General features: G+C 37.2%; 1 protein-coding gene across 3 annotated transcripts in view; it reads left to right on the top strand.

The window, feature by feature from the left end:
* PAM (peptidylglycine alpha-amidating monooxygenase) overlaps positions 1 to 16037 on the top strand; it is a 218229-nt gene that overhangs the window by 69646 nt on the left and 132546 nt on the right. For all 3 annotated transcript variants that reach the window (XM_067569136.1, XM_067569135.1, XM_067569134.1), the window contains exons 2-3: positions 9620 to 10136; positions 11419 to 11539. In XM_067569136.1, the coding sequence (XP_067425237.1) occupies positions 10045 to 10136; positions 11419 to 11539 (213 nt within the window). In that variant the 5' untranslated portion in view covers positions 9620 to 10044. The remainder of the gene's footprint in view (positions 1 to 9619; positions 10137 to 11418; positions 11540 to 16037) is intronic.

Raw genomic sequence — 16037 nt, 5'->3', positions numbered from 1 at the left:
GTCTATAGTAGGCCCCTACCGTGATGTCACCCTTATTTTTCCCCCTTTAATCTTTACTCAGAGACTTCCAACTGATCTGCCTCTCACCTCCTTCTGGACTCAAAACAAGTGTGTATATTCTTGATGTATAATGCAACATCTCCTGCTTTTTGTTCTCTCCCTTTCCTTCCTGGACAAGCTATATCTCTCTCTACTTGTATTCAAGTCATGAGCTTTATCCCACCAAGTCTTTTGATACCATTTAAGTCATAATTTAACTTATGTACTAATACTTCCAGTTCTTCTTGTTTATTCCCCATACTCCTCATATTTGTGCATAGACATCTAAGATGTTGAACAGATTTCCTCACTGATTTCACTCTTGGTGCTTCTATAACTATATTGTAATTTTCCATGTGCCCCTTTGCCCCCCAGTATATAGCTCTCTGTTAAGGTTGTCTTTTTTTATGCTTACCTGTGGGCTTTTGTCATCTGCCCCCGTTGAACCGAGTTTAAAGCCCTCCTGATGAGTGTTAAGTTCATGTATGAAGATATTCTTCCTCTTCTTGGTCGAGTGGGTCACATTTCTTCCCAGCAGACCACCTTCCTGGAACAGCATCCTGTGGTTGAGTGAGTTGAAGCTTTCCCATCAACACCAACTGCACAGCCACACATTCATCTCCAGGATGCACACATCCTTGCCTGGGCCCTTATCCTCAACCTGGAGGATGGACAAAAACACAACCTGGCCCCTGACTCCTTCACCCTCACTCCCAGTGCCCTGTAGTCACTGCTGATCAGTTCGGGATCATACCTGTAAGTATCATTAGTGCCCACATAGATAAGCAGCATGGGGTAGTGGTCAGAGGGATGGATGAGCATTGGCAGCAGACGTCCTAGGACATCATGTCATGTTGGCAAATGGATGTGCCTGTCCCCCTCAGAAGGGTGTCCCTGATCACCAATATCCTCTGTCTTCTCTTGTAGGGTGCAGGGGCTGTGAGCCTCTCAGGTGGCTCCCTCTCCTCAGCCATTGGTGTCTGCTCATCACCTGTAGCCAGTACAGTATTACTAGTTCTTGACCACAGTGAATAGGGGACCTTGGTGGGGAGTGGAGCACCGTCTACTACCTGAGGTGACCAGCAGCCAGTATCTCTTCCCTGTAGAGCGACTGGTTCTCCTTCCTCTTTCCGTGCAGATGTAGTCATCTGTAGTTGGTGAACAGCCTCCATCCAAGATGTTTCCATGTGTGTCATGTGGATGAAGTTCTCATTCTCCTGGACATTATGCAGCTGAGCCATCTCCTCCTACAGCTCTCTTTCCTGCTTCTTGGAACAGACACTTCTCACACTAGCAGGTTTCCTATGCCTGGCTTTTATTGGGGGGGCCATGCAGCATGCATTCCCAACAAATCAAGAGCAAGGCCTGGGTGGAAGCCTGTATGATCAGGATGCCTGTCTGGCAGGGACCCCACAGGGTGCAGGCAGAGGAAGAGCTAGCTTTAGTGTTGGTAACACAACCTTTCCCTCCCATTGTGGGTTCTTCCTCATGGAACATCTGTAAGTAAAGGACAGGAAATACCCTTCTTAGATGGTATTAAGCTGACTTAACTCATGACAGTCTTTCTCTTCTTGCATTCCCCAACATCATTCTCTGCTCACCTTCCAGCTTTTAGAGTAAAAAAGGCAGGAATCCTTCAGACAACACCCTCATCATTCACTATATTACCTGACTCATCCCCTCAGCACCATCTATCCTGAGTCTCTAATTGAATGATCGTTAGCATTCAGTCCTATCAGAATGAGTACTCACAAGGTGATAGAATTAAGGTTGCATCTTATTTCTGATATTTCTTAACTTGTGTGCTTGATTTTTGCAATCCCAACATCCTTTTAAATGTATATAATAGTATAGCTCAACAAAACGTAGTACTGTAAAAAAATTGGACACTGTTGTCATAAAAATCTTACTTGTTTTGCCAATTTTACCTCCTGTTTTAAAAAAAAACTGCTATAAATAAACAAGTTCACAGAATTCTTACTTAAAATATTGGTACTTTGTGTATTTAGGCATGTGGCAAAGTGACTCACCAGCCTGTGTGCTGCCTTATGGCTAAGTATGGTATTGCTGGGTTTTTTCCCCTGTAAGTCCTGAAAAACAGGTCCACTTGTCATCCCTTTTGCCTTGTGACCTGGCTGGAGGGCCAAATCTCCTTTTTCTTTTCACCCAATAGTCCAAGGACCTCATACCAGCTCAGCAAGTCTTGTCCCGGCACACTAGTCCTTCTGGCTCCTTGTGATTGGAGTCTTCCCAATAAGGGTGTAGGGGACTCCCAGTTCCTCCCACTACCCTGGGTTCCAGCCCAGGGACCAAGTGGTTAAGGTCTGTCTTGTCAGACCTCTTGCTTCTTCCCTAGGCTACTTCTCACGTTCCTACTTCCTTCTCAGGGGACTCACGTTCTCAGAGGGGGTGTTCTCAAGGTAATAAAGGAGAAGAAACTAAATTGACAGAAATAAAAACAGCACCAGCTCCTCTGTTCATGAGAAGCACAGAAGGGAGGACAGAACAAAGCATGGATCTCTGCTCTGTTCCTTTCTGGGAGCTGAGGATGAAAGAAGGTCTGTCCACCTCCCCAAACTGGGCCCTTCTGAACTGGGCTTCTCTCTTTTTAAGGGTCCTCCTCCAAGACTGGCATGCTTTACAAATGGGGCAAGGCAGGGCTTCCTGACCCCAAAGCTGCTCTTTAACCCTTTCTTGCCTGGTGCAGGGTTTGTACCCTTCTCACAGTGCATAATCACTCTTACTTGTTTTCTCTGTGGTTAATTATTTACTTAGTTTTTCCTTTAGTGTGGGTTTTAGACACAGAAATAGAGGAGAGAAAAAGGATTTTTAAAGGTGATTGTAAATCCACAAAGACTGGAAGAAGACTCAGATGTGTTTTTCACAGTACTGGAAACTATTCCTAGCTAATTTTTTAAAAATTGACTAGAATTCCATTTAACTGTTTCTTCAAGAAGAAACTCAATTGAGAGAACCGTGTAGCTAACAAACTGAGTTTCTTATCTATCTTATTAAATTAAAATTTAGAAATATTCCATTTATTGGTTTCAAAGCATTATTAAAATATTATAAAAGCTCCTTTAAGATATGGATACCCAAGTCAAAAATGGAACTATAATGACTGTTAGGTAAATGTGAAAAAAGAAAACAAAAAACAAACACCACCACAGTGCTTTCTAAAGATGGTCTGCAAAGCATAAGCACTAGCTGTCTTTGAAATAAGTCTTTTGCTGATGGGAAAACTTATAAACTTAGGTAAAGGAAACAATAAATATGTATAATTCATTCTGAACAGTGTAAGAATTTTATCTTAATGGTTACTTAATTTTATAAGATATAAGATATTGCACACAATTTCATTTTTATTTTTTCTTTACATATATAGAAGCAACCTAGTTGAGGACTGCATTTCTAAATGTGCTAACTTTTTGCACACTATTTCAAAATGTATGAACTGTGTAATAAATATGCTTTTTTTAAAAACCATTTGCCAATTGGGCTGGGAAGATAAAATAAAACAAAATTCATGATGTTGTGCTTTATGCACATAATTTGTGTGTTTTCTTTTCTCCCCCTTAAATGTGGGCGTTTGGAATTTTAGATTCTCTTTAGGGATCTTGCTGACTTGTTATTTTAGAGCTCTTTGCTAAATGGAGCATTTCTTGCACATTTTCTGATGGGAAAACGGAGTAGCTTTAGAATAGAACAGAACTGGATATTGTACCTATCTGAAAAGTCTACTGCATTATCAGTAACCAGTAATGCTTTCCAGTGCAGTGTGAAATTCTCTTGAGGGCTTTAAAATGTTGATTTACAATTTAAAGGGAGGAGATGGTGTATGGCTGCTAAAATGGGTGTGTTTTGTCATCTTCGGTGAAACACACAATCATTGAACTTCTTACATGTGGTGTGAAGTAAGAGAACATTTAATGATGTTGGTCAACAATTAAAGGTTTCAGGCAAGATGTGTTTAATATTTTCTGTTGGGATATATTCAAGGAACCGAGAAGTTTGAAGACCAAGGAATACGCTTAATGGTAATATATCAGTGGTACAGTAGACTTTTATGTAGATATAGATGTCTTATGAATGTAATAGAGGCTATGACTGTAATAGAGGCTGCCAGGCTCTATTACATTTTATGTCTGTTTGAAAAGATTCTGCCTGTGTTGGTTCATTATACCACCGGGACATAACAGAGTTGGGGAATGGCTTTCTAGGGGAGAGGATCTACAGTGTGGACTGAGCAGTTCGAAGGTATCTTAATAGTGGCAATAACTAACAGAAAAGGCTGAGCTGAACTTGTTGTTATGTTACTACAGCCAAATGCCAAAAAGGGCTGGATCTTTTAGCCTTGCATAGTGTGGATTTTGTTTTAAAGATGGTTGAGAGGCACCTACTCATACATTATTATAAAATTCAAAAAGAGCTTTGAGACATGCAAAATGCTGTGCTTTGCAAAAGATCATCCTATTTTGACAGATAAAAAGCTCTGGAAGAATGCTCCCCAAATACCAGAAAAGTGCGGTGATGCTGGGATACAGAAGCAGTTCAATACTTTGCAACTGGCCAGTCTGTCATCCAATCATCCTGTTGCATTTTATAATATCCCTTAATTTCACAGCACCCTGAGTAGTTGTCAATTGTCATTCAATACCCACATTTTACTTGCAGAAGCTTGAGTTGTACAGGTTAAATGCTTTGTCCAAGATCTCACACACAACCTGTGGTGGAGCTGGGGAAAGAACCCAGGTAGTCTCACTCACTCATGTGCCTTTAATATTTATGAAACAAGCATTTGTCAAAGAAAATTAAAAACTGGAAATGGGCACTATGTAAGCTTCCCATACAAAGCTTTATTGGTCCCCTAAAGCCTTGATCATGACCATCTGCCTCTCTTCTTTGCATCCTTGTCAAAGGAGCGATTATTAAATTGCACTGAATTGTTTGATGTTCTTGTGCTGTGGACAGCGGTTCTCAAACAGACGTGCACGTACCCCTGGGAGTATGCCGCGGTTCTCCAGGGAGTACATCAGCTCATCTAGATATTTGCCTAGTGTTACAACAGGCTACATTAAAAAGCACCAGCTAAGTCAGGACAAACTAAAATTTCCTACAGACAATAACTTGTTTATACTGCTCTCTATACTGAAATGTAAGTACAATATTTATATTTCAGTAGATTTATTTTATAATTATATGGTAAAAATGAGAAAGTAAGCAATTTTTTCTGTAATAGTGTGTTGTGACACTGTATTTTTAGGTCTGATTTTGTAAGCAAATAGTTTTTTTAAGTCAGGTGAAACTTGGGGGTACACAAGACAAATCAGACTCCTGAAAGAGTTCACAATATTCTGGAAAGGTTGAGAACAACAGCTGTGAATGAATGGCTTTAAGGACTAAATCGAGACCACGAAATACTTTTAACCTTTTTTCAGACTTGTTCTTGTAGTTGACACTGAACTATTGGGGTGACACAGCTCCCATCTGCACATCCATTCTTGAGTATTGATAATTCATTCCTTACTTGTTGCTCCTTTTAACTGCTTGCTTTGGATCCTTATACACTTATATTCCGATAATATTGTTAATCTGATTTATATTTTATCATTATGAAATTCTAGCTTCTTGGCCACTTTTTCAACCTAGTCTGTCAGGGCTTCCTCCTCCTCTTCCTCCTAGCTGCTCATGACTGTTCTTCCACTCTCCCATATTCACCCTCCTGCCCTGAATAATTCTCATTTTCCTTTCTACCCCTTGGGCTCTAGTCTCTCTAATATTATTTTCATCCTTTTACTTCTCTTCTCTTGCCCCCACTGGCGTACCCACTGCAACTTGAAAGCAAAACCGCAGTATCAAGATGTGCGTATAATGAACCTAAGCAATAGTACTATCTTATTGTATCCCTAGTCCTTGCTTTTTCTCCCCCTTACTGCCTGGTACTCTCACTCATTGCATTGTCTCTGAAATTAGACTGAAATCTCCTCAGGACTGAGCAGGATATCCTATTTGCTCTTTAAAGTATGTAATGCAAGTTAGATATTGTGTGTATATAAAAAAACCAGTAATTTATTGATGAAATTCTGCTAAAACCTGATTTTAAACTTCAGGTACCCACAGTTTGTATGTACAGTAACGACACTTGTGCATGCAGTTGCTGCAGTTGTGCCAGTTGTTAGTGCAAGTTTCTCTTTTTTTTTTTTTTTTTTTTTTAAGTAGAATATATAACCGTTGGATATAGATATAATTGTCTCAGATCATCATTAATTTAATTTCTTAGCTTTGTCAGGTAACAGTAGGTTATATTTCTAGCTCTTGTGGGCGTTCTTCTATAGGTAGTGAATCATTAAACTTCTAAAGCATGTTTTCTTGAATGTAAAGTTACTCTGATTTGCACAGATGGTTACTATGTATAACTCTATAATGAACACTGAATATAGCAAAACTGAACATTTCAGTAAGCTGAATGCCTCAGTAGCGGGAGACCCCATTAACTATAAATGTATCAGTTGTCTCCTCTAAAGAGCTGTGTTCCGTTACTGGGTGGGTATTTATAATCAGGATTGCTGCACACAAACTCAAATAATGTTTTAAAAAGAAAAAATGACCAGAGATTTGTCTCATTGTTGCTGAAAATACTTTCAGATTTATATCTCATGAATTTGAGAATAATTTCCCACACTGTAAGATTATGCAAATGACAGTATAATAAATTCCTTAATTCTGCCTGTTTTCTATAGCTATTGTCTTGTAGAGTGATAGGGTGTTCAGCTTTGCAAATTGAAGGGGAATCTTTAAAAGATAACATTTCTTTGTCCATTAGAACAAACTCTGGAATTATATGTTGAAAACATATTTTTTATTGAAAACCAAAACAAAGTTGATATTAAATACATGACTTGCTAAATAAAGACTTGGCTTATTTTATTGTTACATTTGAAGACAAAAAGGAAAATTATACTGTTTCCCAAATATGATACCACCCAGTCAGTGTTGGGTAAACTGGGTTTTTGCTCTGTACATTATACAGTCTCATAAGAATGGGCATACTGGATCAGACCAATGATCCATCTACCCCAATATCCTGCCTTCTGACAGTGGCTGGTGCCAGATGCTTCAAAGGGAATGAACAGAACAGGGTAATCATTAAGTGATCCATCCCATTGTCCTGTCCCAGCATCTGGCGATCAGAGGCTTTGGGATACCCTGAGCATGGGGTTGCATACCTGACTATCTTCACTAATAGCCATTGATGGATCTATCCTCCATGAATTTATCTAATTCTTTTTTAATCTAATTATAGTTTTGGCCTTCACAACATCCCCTGGCAACGAATTCCACAGGTTGAGAGAGTGGTGCTTGAAGAAGTGCTTCCTTCTGTTTGTTTAAACCTGCTACCTATTAATTTCATTGTGTGACCCCTGGTTCTTGTGTCATGTAAAGGGATTAATAACACTTCCTTATTCACTTTCTCCACACTCTTTGTGATCTTATAGACCTCCATCATATCCCTTTGAAGTAGCATACCAAGTAATTGGATAGTAGCCAGTTAGATGCATTCCAACTTTTTAAACCCTTTTCAATCAGAATATCAGGAAAACATAATTCATTTATTTAAATACTTTTGCCTCTGGCACTCAGAATATGTAGCACATTGCAGAAAATCCATACAAATAAAATAAATAAGACGCTCAGTATGGTCACATCAGTAACTATGGACATGACAACATTTCTTTAGCTTCAAAATCTTCAGTATCTGGCATTCTGGATAACAGTGCCATAATGGTTTCTCATAAAAGATTCTTCATTAAACTTTGAATTTACCAATATTGAGGAGAAGAGATGATCAAAACTTGCATTCTCTCCTCCACCTGATCACAAACACTCATGATTTTTTTAAGGGATATCTGATAGATATTGTACTAAAATAGAATTCTCAGCCAATCGGAGTTCCAAGATGCTGTATAGTTACTGACCCATAACCTTATAATTACTGTTCGTATACAGTTATCTGTTGGGGGATTAGATTTTTGTCCGAGGCTCGTGTCCCTTATTTTGATGGTTGTTGATCATTTTAGTACCAGAACACTCTATTTTCCACATGTTTTTGGTATTTCCTCACTTTATTATTGAAAATTATGTAACATCACAAATAAAGAATCATGAAACTGAGGTCATGGACACTGATTTATGGTCTGAATAATTTGGAAGCATCTTTGTTCTACATTTGGGCCTTGACAGGTTAAGAGCTATGGGATGAGGTCTGTATGTGATTAATTCTTAGTAACCATGTACTTTGTATAGTCTTTAAATGAATAAAATAATGCAATTGAATATTGTAGTTAAATTATGTATTTTTAATATTTTCTATGAAAAATGAAATGCGGTTTACTTTAAATACAATAATTTAAGTTAAATGTTTCATTTTAGACATTTTATTTTATTTAACAGTTTATCTTTAATTCACTGGTGGCCAGCAAAAAGTTAATTTATCTTTTCACATTTGTTTTATCAGAAATACTGAATCATATTTCAGAATCTTTATATTTTATTTAGGATTTGATGTTTGTATTTACTGCTGGAAGTGAAATCTTCAGACTGATTTTTTTTCTTCCCCTTGGAGCTTTGAAGAAAACTAGTCTGTCTGCAATAGCACATGGATTATTTAATAGATGTTTCTTACATTTTAAACTTTGTGTTTATAAAATTAAATTAAAATGAAAAATCAAACCAGAAAAATGAGAATCCAATACTTTTAAAGCAGTGAATGGAATAGTACCTTTAGCTTAAGTTTCTCTAAGTGTACAAAAGGCTGAAACTCCCATTTACTAGTTGAAAATAGCATGTTGTGCTATCACATACTTGCTACATTATTTCCTAAAATAATTAATTAAAATCCTGTTTGTTCCTAGTTAGTTGATAACTACAGTACATACAGTACTACAGTACATACATAAAAAACAAGAAATATGTACTTTTGCATGGATATGTTAATGATATATTGAGTAAACAGTAAACCATTTTGCTATAATGGTGTATTAAAGGTTTTATTAAAATACGAAGCACTTTATTCTCTGAATTTACAATAGCTGCAGATATTCTTCTGTATAATAAATCATTTCTGTCTTTATTTACAGTATTAATTACAACCCTTGATGTTGTCATGTGGGTTTTCCCCCAGTATGTTGAATGCATTGCTATGTGGTGTGGGTGTGTGTGTGTGTATGTATGTATGTATGTGTATATATGTATATATAAAAATATGCTTTGTGCTTTAAAGCGGCTTTCCTTACCTCATATACTGCTGGGTCTAAGCACTATTTATTTTTCTTTTCACATGCTACTTAGCCATCTTCCGTTTGAATAACTTTCCCAATATATAGTGTAGGAATTGTAATAGGTTTGTGTATATTTATGATAATGGAGGGGATGGAGTGGGGGTGAGAGACTTGATGCATTCTTCACTGGGTTGGACTAAAGCTTATGAAAGTACTAATGTATTAAAAAGCTTCAACAGGGATTTGCTGAGGGCTAATGCTGTAATGTGTTAGTCATCCTTTATCTGCTTCTATTTTTACAGGTTCTGAAGGATGACTGACGTTGGTTGAGTGATGCCACTCGGAGCCTCTGTTGCTGTGGACTGATAAGTAACCTGCAGGTTTAACAGTACAGCAGGCGAAAAAGCATCAGGAATGCCACTTGCTTCAGCTCCTTAACTGGACAAAAGTACAGCATAGTCTATCTGCAAAGAGAGAGTCAACTGATTTTTTTTTTTTTTTTTTTTTTTTTGGAGCTAATAATAAAGACAACATAATATCATCCACCTTCCTGATTTACAGTGCTTCACCTTCCAAGACAGATGGTGTGCCAAAAGCTGTAAGATGCCTGCAGAACACACAATAATGAAGCAGTGAGCTGCTGCTGCCTAATTGTCAGGATCACAGCCGACAGAGCTGCGCTGCCCTTTTTCTGCTCCTTAATCGGTCCAGGAACAGCAGGGTGGACATGGCTGGCCTCATTAACAACCTGCTAATACTGTTGCTTGTTTTCCAAAATAGCAGTTTGGGTTTCAGAAACCCACTTTCTGTCTTTAAGAGGTGGGTTATATGGAAAAGATCTTATGGTATTTTCAATGCATGCTACTTAGTGATGCTGTCACTTCGTCTAATGCAAGTGTTAAAAAGACTAAAAAGTATGTACTAGCTAAAAAATATTTACAGAGAAGACACATTTTTGTGTAGCTAACTTCCTTTGAGATCCTCAGCAGATTTTGAAAAGACCATTCTTTTGTTGTATTTTGGAGTCTTGAAGAAGACGACCCTGTTGTTCAGCCTTTATTGCTGTTTGAAATGTTGAAATGTTTGAAATCTGCCTTGTCGATATGATTTAATAAGATGAAATAATAATAAAACAATTTAAGATTTGTGTGTAGCCCCACTGATACACTCAACACATTATATATATATTGTCACTGTGCCCATAAGCTTACTAGTTAAACTGTACTTCATGAGATAGCATCAACTAGTTCATAATTAGAGATCTGGTGTTCATTTTTTTAGGTCTTGATTATTAAATTATGTAGATAAATTTGGGTGTTGCATGTGTGGGGTAAATCCATTGTATTGGCATATAAGAAAGCATAGTATTATATATTCATTGTACACCCTATAGTTACTCCATCACATTTATGGATTGATATATTTAGAATTGATATTACATTACATCAAATGTTTTTGTCATGCAATCCTGGTTAGTAGCAAGCTGAATATTTGCTTTGTATCTTTGGTAATATGTAGCATTCACTACAGACCCACTTAACTCCCACATACTAAGTTGTAAAATTTACTGTCACTTTGCTAATAGGAAGATATTGTAGACACATAAGTTTTCAGTAATAATAAAACAACACCTCTGAAATCTAAAATCAGAAAGATTGAATTTTTTCTGCCCTGTTCAAATTGAATTTGATATCAAATATGAACTTTTAAAAAGTGTTGCTATTTTCCCATAGCTGATAACACTACATGATCTGCTTTGGCATGTTAAGAAAAAATGTCCATATATGTCTGTACCTTAAACTGCAATTTATATAAAGAGCTTATTTTTAGTAGTATACTTTTTTGCTGATACTTCATAGTTCTAGTCTATTTTAATGAGTCCTATGAACACCTCCAAGATAGTCACTAACTAGCTTTTTTTCTGAAAAGATCATAAGGGAGTTAGACTTTCAAATTACATGGAAAATCATTGGGAATTGAGTATCTAATTCCATTAGGATCTACTGACAATCCCAATTTATAAATACTACATTTTTGGTAATATGAAATACACTCTTTTTATCTATGAACTTTAAACCTTTTTTTATTTTCTTCTGTTAAGGTATAAAGATACTACCAGATCCCTTTCCAGTGAATGCCTTGGAAACAATAGGCCAGTGATTTCTCTTGGTCTAACAGATTTTTCCTTGGATATTCGCATGCCGGGCGTGACTCCTAAGCAGGTGAGAAGAATGTAGTATTTTAATGTCCCTCTCCATTACACTTTAAAACCTGAGAAAATGAATTTTGCTTACAGCATTAATTTTCTAAAAAGCAACAGGCTAAACTTTCTACTCCCCTGAATACAAACCGAGCTATAGACTCCTGAAGGAAGAGTCTAAAATAGTGAGTAAAATAAAATAGATGATAACTTTCAAATTACATAAAATGTTGTCATTTGATTAATGTTACTTAGATTATATTTGTTCTATAAACTGAATCCCTGAAGCGTAATTGTTTTGTATTTTCAATAGAATAATATTCACAGTGATACAGTATACATTAACATAAGGAAAATGACTCTTAAAATGAGAAACTCTCCTGCTGTGCTTTAACACATAAGTTCATATAGGTAATAACTGGATATACCAAGATATGCCCATTGGCTCTAAGCCTTATGAGGGATCCCCAGGTGGATCCAGTTACAAGAGCTAGCCCTTAAACTGCTGTTTTGAGCAATTGTGCCAGACAGAAAGGAAGTAGAATGCATGCAATGTACAAACCAACATTTATGACACTATAGTTTGTTCAGGAATTCTATCCTAACGTGGTTCATTGTATAGTCTTCTCAGCATGAATTGCTTACCATTTCCTAGGGAAAGATAGATTGTTGGCAAGGAATACTAAAAAAACTAATTTATAGACCTTTTAAAAGTATCTTATTTTTAAGGTGCCTATAAAATAATCAAACTTTCTACTGTCATATTTACAGGCAGTTTCATTAAGCATGATAAACTGTGAATAATTACTTTTTGAAGCTGTGCGGTGCCTGGACTTATGTCTTTATTAAAAGATAGTACTTTTCCTTTTAAAGGGCTGCAGAGGCACGAAAAGAACAGGATGTTGTGCTGCAGTAGATGACTCATTGTTGCAGATAGCACTCCTAGGAAAAGCTATTGAGGAATATAAGGATTTCAATTATTGGGGAGCACTCCTTTGGAGCATATAATTTTTGAGTCATCTGTGACATTTTAGTGATGGCAAAACAGAAATAAAATTGCTGCTGCTGGAGCCTCTGACTGCATCAAAATATTTAAAAAATCTTCTTTTGGAAGGGGAGAAAAGTGCTTGAAGAATTCTGAGGTGCATGTATGGAATTTTGCAAGTATTTGCTATCCAAGCACAAGACCCATTAGTTGAAGATGTAAACAATGTGATTAATTCTGAAGTTATCTCTTTTTGCTTTGCTCATCTAAAATCCATTAATGCTAATGGAGAGAGAATGATAATGATCGTATATTTACTTGACACCCATATCCAAGACCTTCAGGCAACTATCAAAAATATAACTAAAATGTAAAATTTAAGCAAAAGAGAACCATGCCCAATTCTCAAACAGGCAAATGAAAATAAGCAGTGATGTCTGCCATAACTATATTTAAAACAAACAAACAAATAACCAAATCCTTTACAGTCTGGAAAGGAAACTGTGGTCTTTGATCAGAATGAGGTCATAGATAAACTTTGGTATAGTCTGAGGGGGTTATATAGGAGTCGCCCACCCCAGACTGAGAAGATACCTCCCATCTTCTCTAGGTTGCTGTGTGGGATGAGTAGCAGCTCTAATTCTGGTGAGCTCATTTGCTGTGACAGGACAGAACACTGGTGGAGGGTCTGTTCATTGTGTATGTATGGGAAAGGTAGCCATACAATGATCTCTCTGCTGTCTCTCATTCTCTGTCCTCCAAGTGCAGGAAACTCTTGCTCTTGGCCATTGACTGATGTATACTATGGCTCTACTGAAGACCACTCTATTAAAGCCATTCCGCTTGATGAATTATCTTCTGGTGCTGTGTAAAAACATAATTTCCCATCCTGTGAGGCTCAGAGTGGGAAGAAAATAAGTGGTGCTATTTTTCTAAGCCCCACCCATAAATTGCCCTCTACCCATGTGAGTTGCCAAAATGAGATACTACTCACAATAGATTGTGCAGATATTCAAAAGGTAATTGTATTGTTGCTTTGCTCCTTGATTGGGGGGAAAAATAAATAGTGGTATCTCTCAAACATCACCCTTCTGGGATGTCAAAATGAGACTTCACTTGCAGTAAACTGCAGCATTATGATCCACCATCTTCCTCCTTAGACAAGGAATTAAATAATTAACAATGTTGACATTTTAAGTTATTACCAGGAATCTGAGCTAACTTCTCATTGAGATGTATGGGGGCAGTTCACACCTCTCTGAGCTATTGTTATGGGCTCTCTGTTGACTTGTTTCTGCTTTGGTTACACATGGTTCACATTCTTGAGGGGTTTTTCTGCAACTATAAGGGTTAAACTTTTTTTAAACAAAACAAAAAAGCTGAGATTTGGGAGAGCAAGTTAGTAACTTTAGAAAAGTGCCAGCACGGCATGTGAATCCTGCTTTTCTCTTAAGAGAAAAATGTGTTGACATTGCATTATTATATGCTATAATTTTGATGTGAAGAATCTGAGAACTTCATAGTTCTAACCAGCAAGTGCAGTGTAACTTGAGTAAACAAGAGTGATCTATGCTTATTTGTTCTGGGGTAGAACTTTCCTCTCCTAGCATTGTGTTCTATATGAAGGATAGAGAAGTAGTGGTTCAGATATAAAAGTTTCCAGGATAATAGTTGAGCAGCTGTATCCAACCAGTATCAATGGTAAAGAAATAAGAATATTGCATTTTGATTATTGGAAACTAAACTAATTTTAAAAGCTAAAGAAATCTGCAAAATTGGTTTCCTATTGATTTAGAAATCCACCTGATGATTTTTCCTCTACATCTTAATGATTTTGTGTTTAAATGTTTTTAAAAGAATTTATAGACAATATGTACAAAATTACATTTTCTTATAGTAGACTATTTTGCTATAACCACAGATGTGCTATTTTAAAAACATTTCATGTTGCTCAATTAAGCACAAGATGCTGTAGTGTTCAAATCAAATATTCATGGATTATAATACTAGAAGGGACTATTATGATCATCTAGTCTGACCTCCTACATGACACATGCCATTGAATTTCACTCACCAATTCCTGTATTGAATCTAACTTGTGATTGTACTAAAACATATATATCTTAGGAAGACATCCTTTCTTCAAAATAATGGGGGATCTCCACCCCCTTCTAAGCTGTTCCAATGGTTATTTACCCCCCACTGTCTTTTTATTTTATTTTTTTTAAGTTTTGCTTTTTATTTTGTTAGATTTTTTTTTTGTTTCAACTCCCAGCATGTTATGCTTTTCTGTCCTAGATGAGAAATCTAGAAATCTTTTCACTGTGTGTAGGTACTTATATACCATGTTCAAGTTACCTCTTGCCCTTCCATAAGCTAAATGGTTGAACATCTTAAGTTTCTCATTGTAAGGCATTTTCTCTGTCTTGAATCATTCTTGTGGTCCTTCTCTGATTGATTTCCAATTTCAACATCGTTTTTGACACCAGAACAGCACATAGTATTCTAATAGTAATTTCAGCAATGCTGTATGAAGAGGTAATATATCCCTGCTCCTACTTGATATTCCCCTGTTTGTACACCTGAGGATGGTATTAGCCCTTTCTGCCACAAGGGCAGGTCATAATCAGTTGGCTAGCTACTGTGATCCCTGGTGCTTTTTCAGAATCACTGCTTTCTAGGATCCAATATCTCATGATGTAAATATGGCCTATTTTTTTCTTCCTACATATAGGATCTTGCATTTGGCTTTATTTAGGCATTTACCTCTGTATTTTGAGCTGTTGAAATTCTACCAAAGCCAGGATGTCACCTGGATTTGTTTGACAGCAACTCATGATCAGCAAAAGTTTTGCCAGACAACTGACAAAATTTTAAACTCTGCCAATCAGTGATGAAATGGGCTGAATTTCCAGTCCTTAGGACTAATAAGTCTGAAAGTAACTTCCATCCCCCAGTATTCCTCAAAATTTCCTTACAGGCACAAGTGTTGGATGAAATCAGATGAATAGAGCCCTGCGCGGATACAAATATGTGCATCTACATCTGATCCGCATCTTCAGGAATAAACTTTTACCTGATCATAATCCCACCCTCCTGCAACTGCACATCAGCTGTTTTGGAGCCAGCAGCCCTCCAGCAGCTATTGAGCCCCTGCCACCCCAAACAGCTGATGAACACCGCCTAACAGCTGATTAGCTGTTGAGCACTGCCCCTACCTAACAGATGCCCTCCCAGCTGCCCCTTCTGCCTAACAACTGATCAGCCATGCCCTCCTGCCTGACAGCTGATGAGCTGTTGAGCCCTGCCAGGAGCCTGACCATTGCACCCCAATCTGCAAGAAATGGTCTGCGGATATAAAGCAGATATACTTAGATTTGCAGGGCTCTACAGATGAATAAAACTAATTTAGAGTTTCTAGCTCAAAGGGTGCTAGAGAGATGACATTCCAAAAAAGTAATATTTTAAAAGTGAAAAAGCACTTAAACAAAACAAAAAACCCTCTTAACTTTGAAATGCCTTGCTAAATTAATCT

Source organism: Emydura macquarii, unplaced genomic scaffold (genome assembly GCF_026122565.2).
Source record: "Emydura macquarii macquarii isolate MOO-44397 ecotype Brisbane River unplaced genomic scaffold, CSIRO-AGI_Emac_v2 contig_2897, whole genome shotgun sequence".
Lineage (NCBI taxonomy): Eukaryota > Metazoa > Chordata > Testudines > Chelidae > Emydura > Emydura macquarii.
Note: the sequence above shows the minus strand (reverse complement) of the source record. Positions and strands in the feature narration are given on the sequence as shown.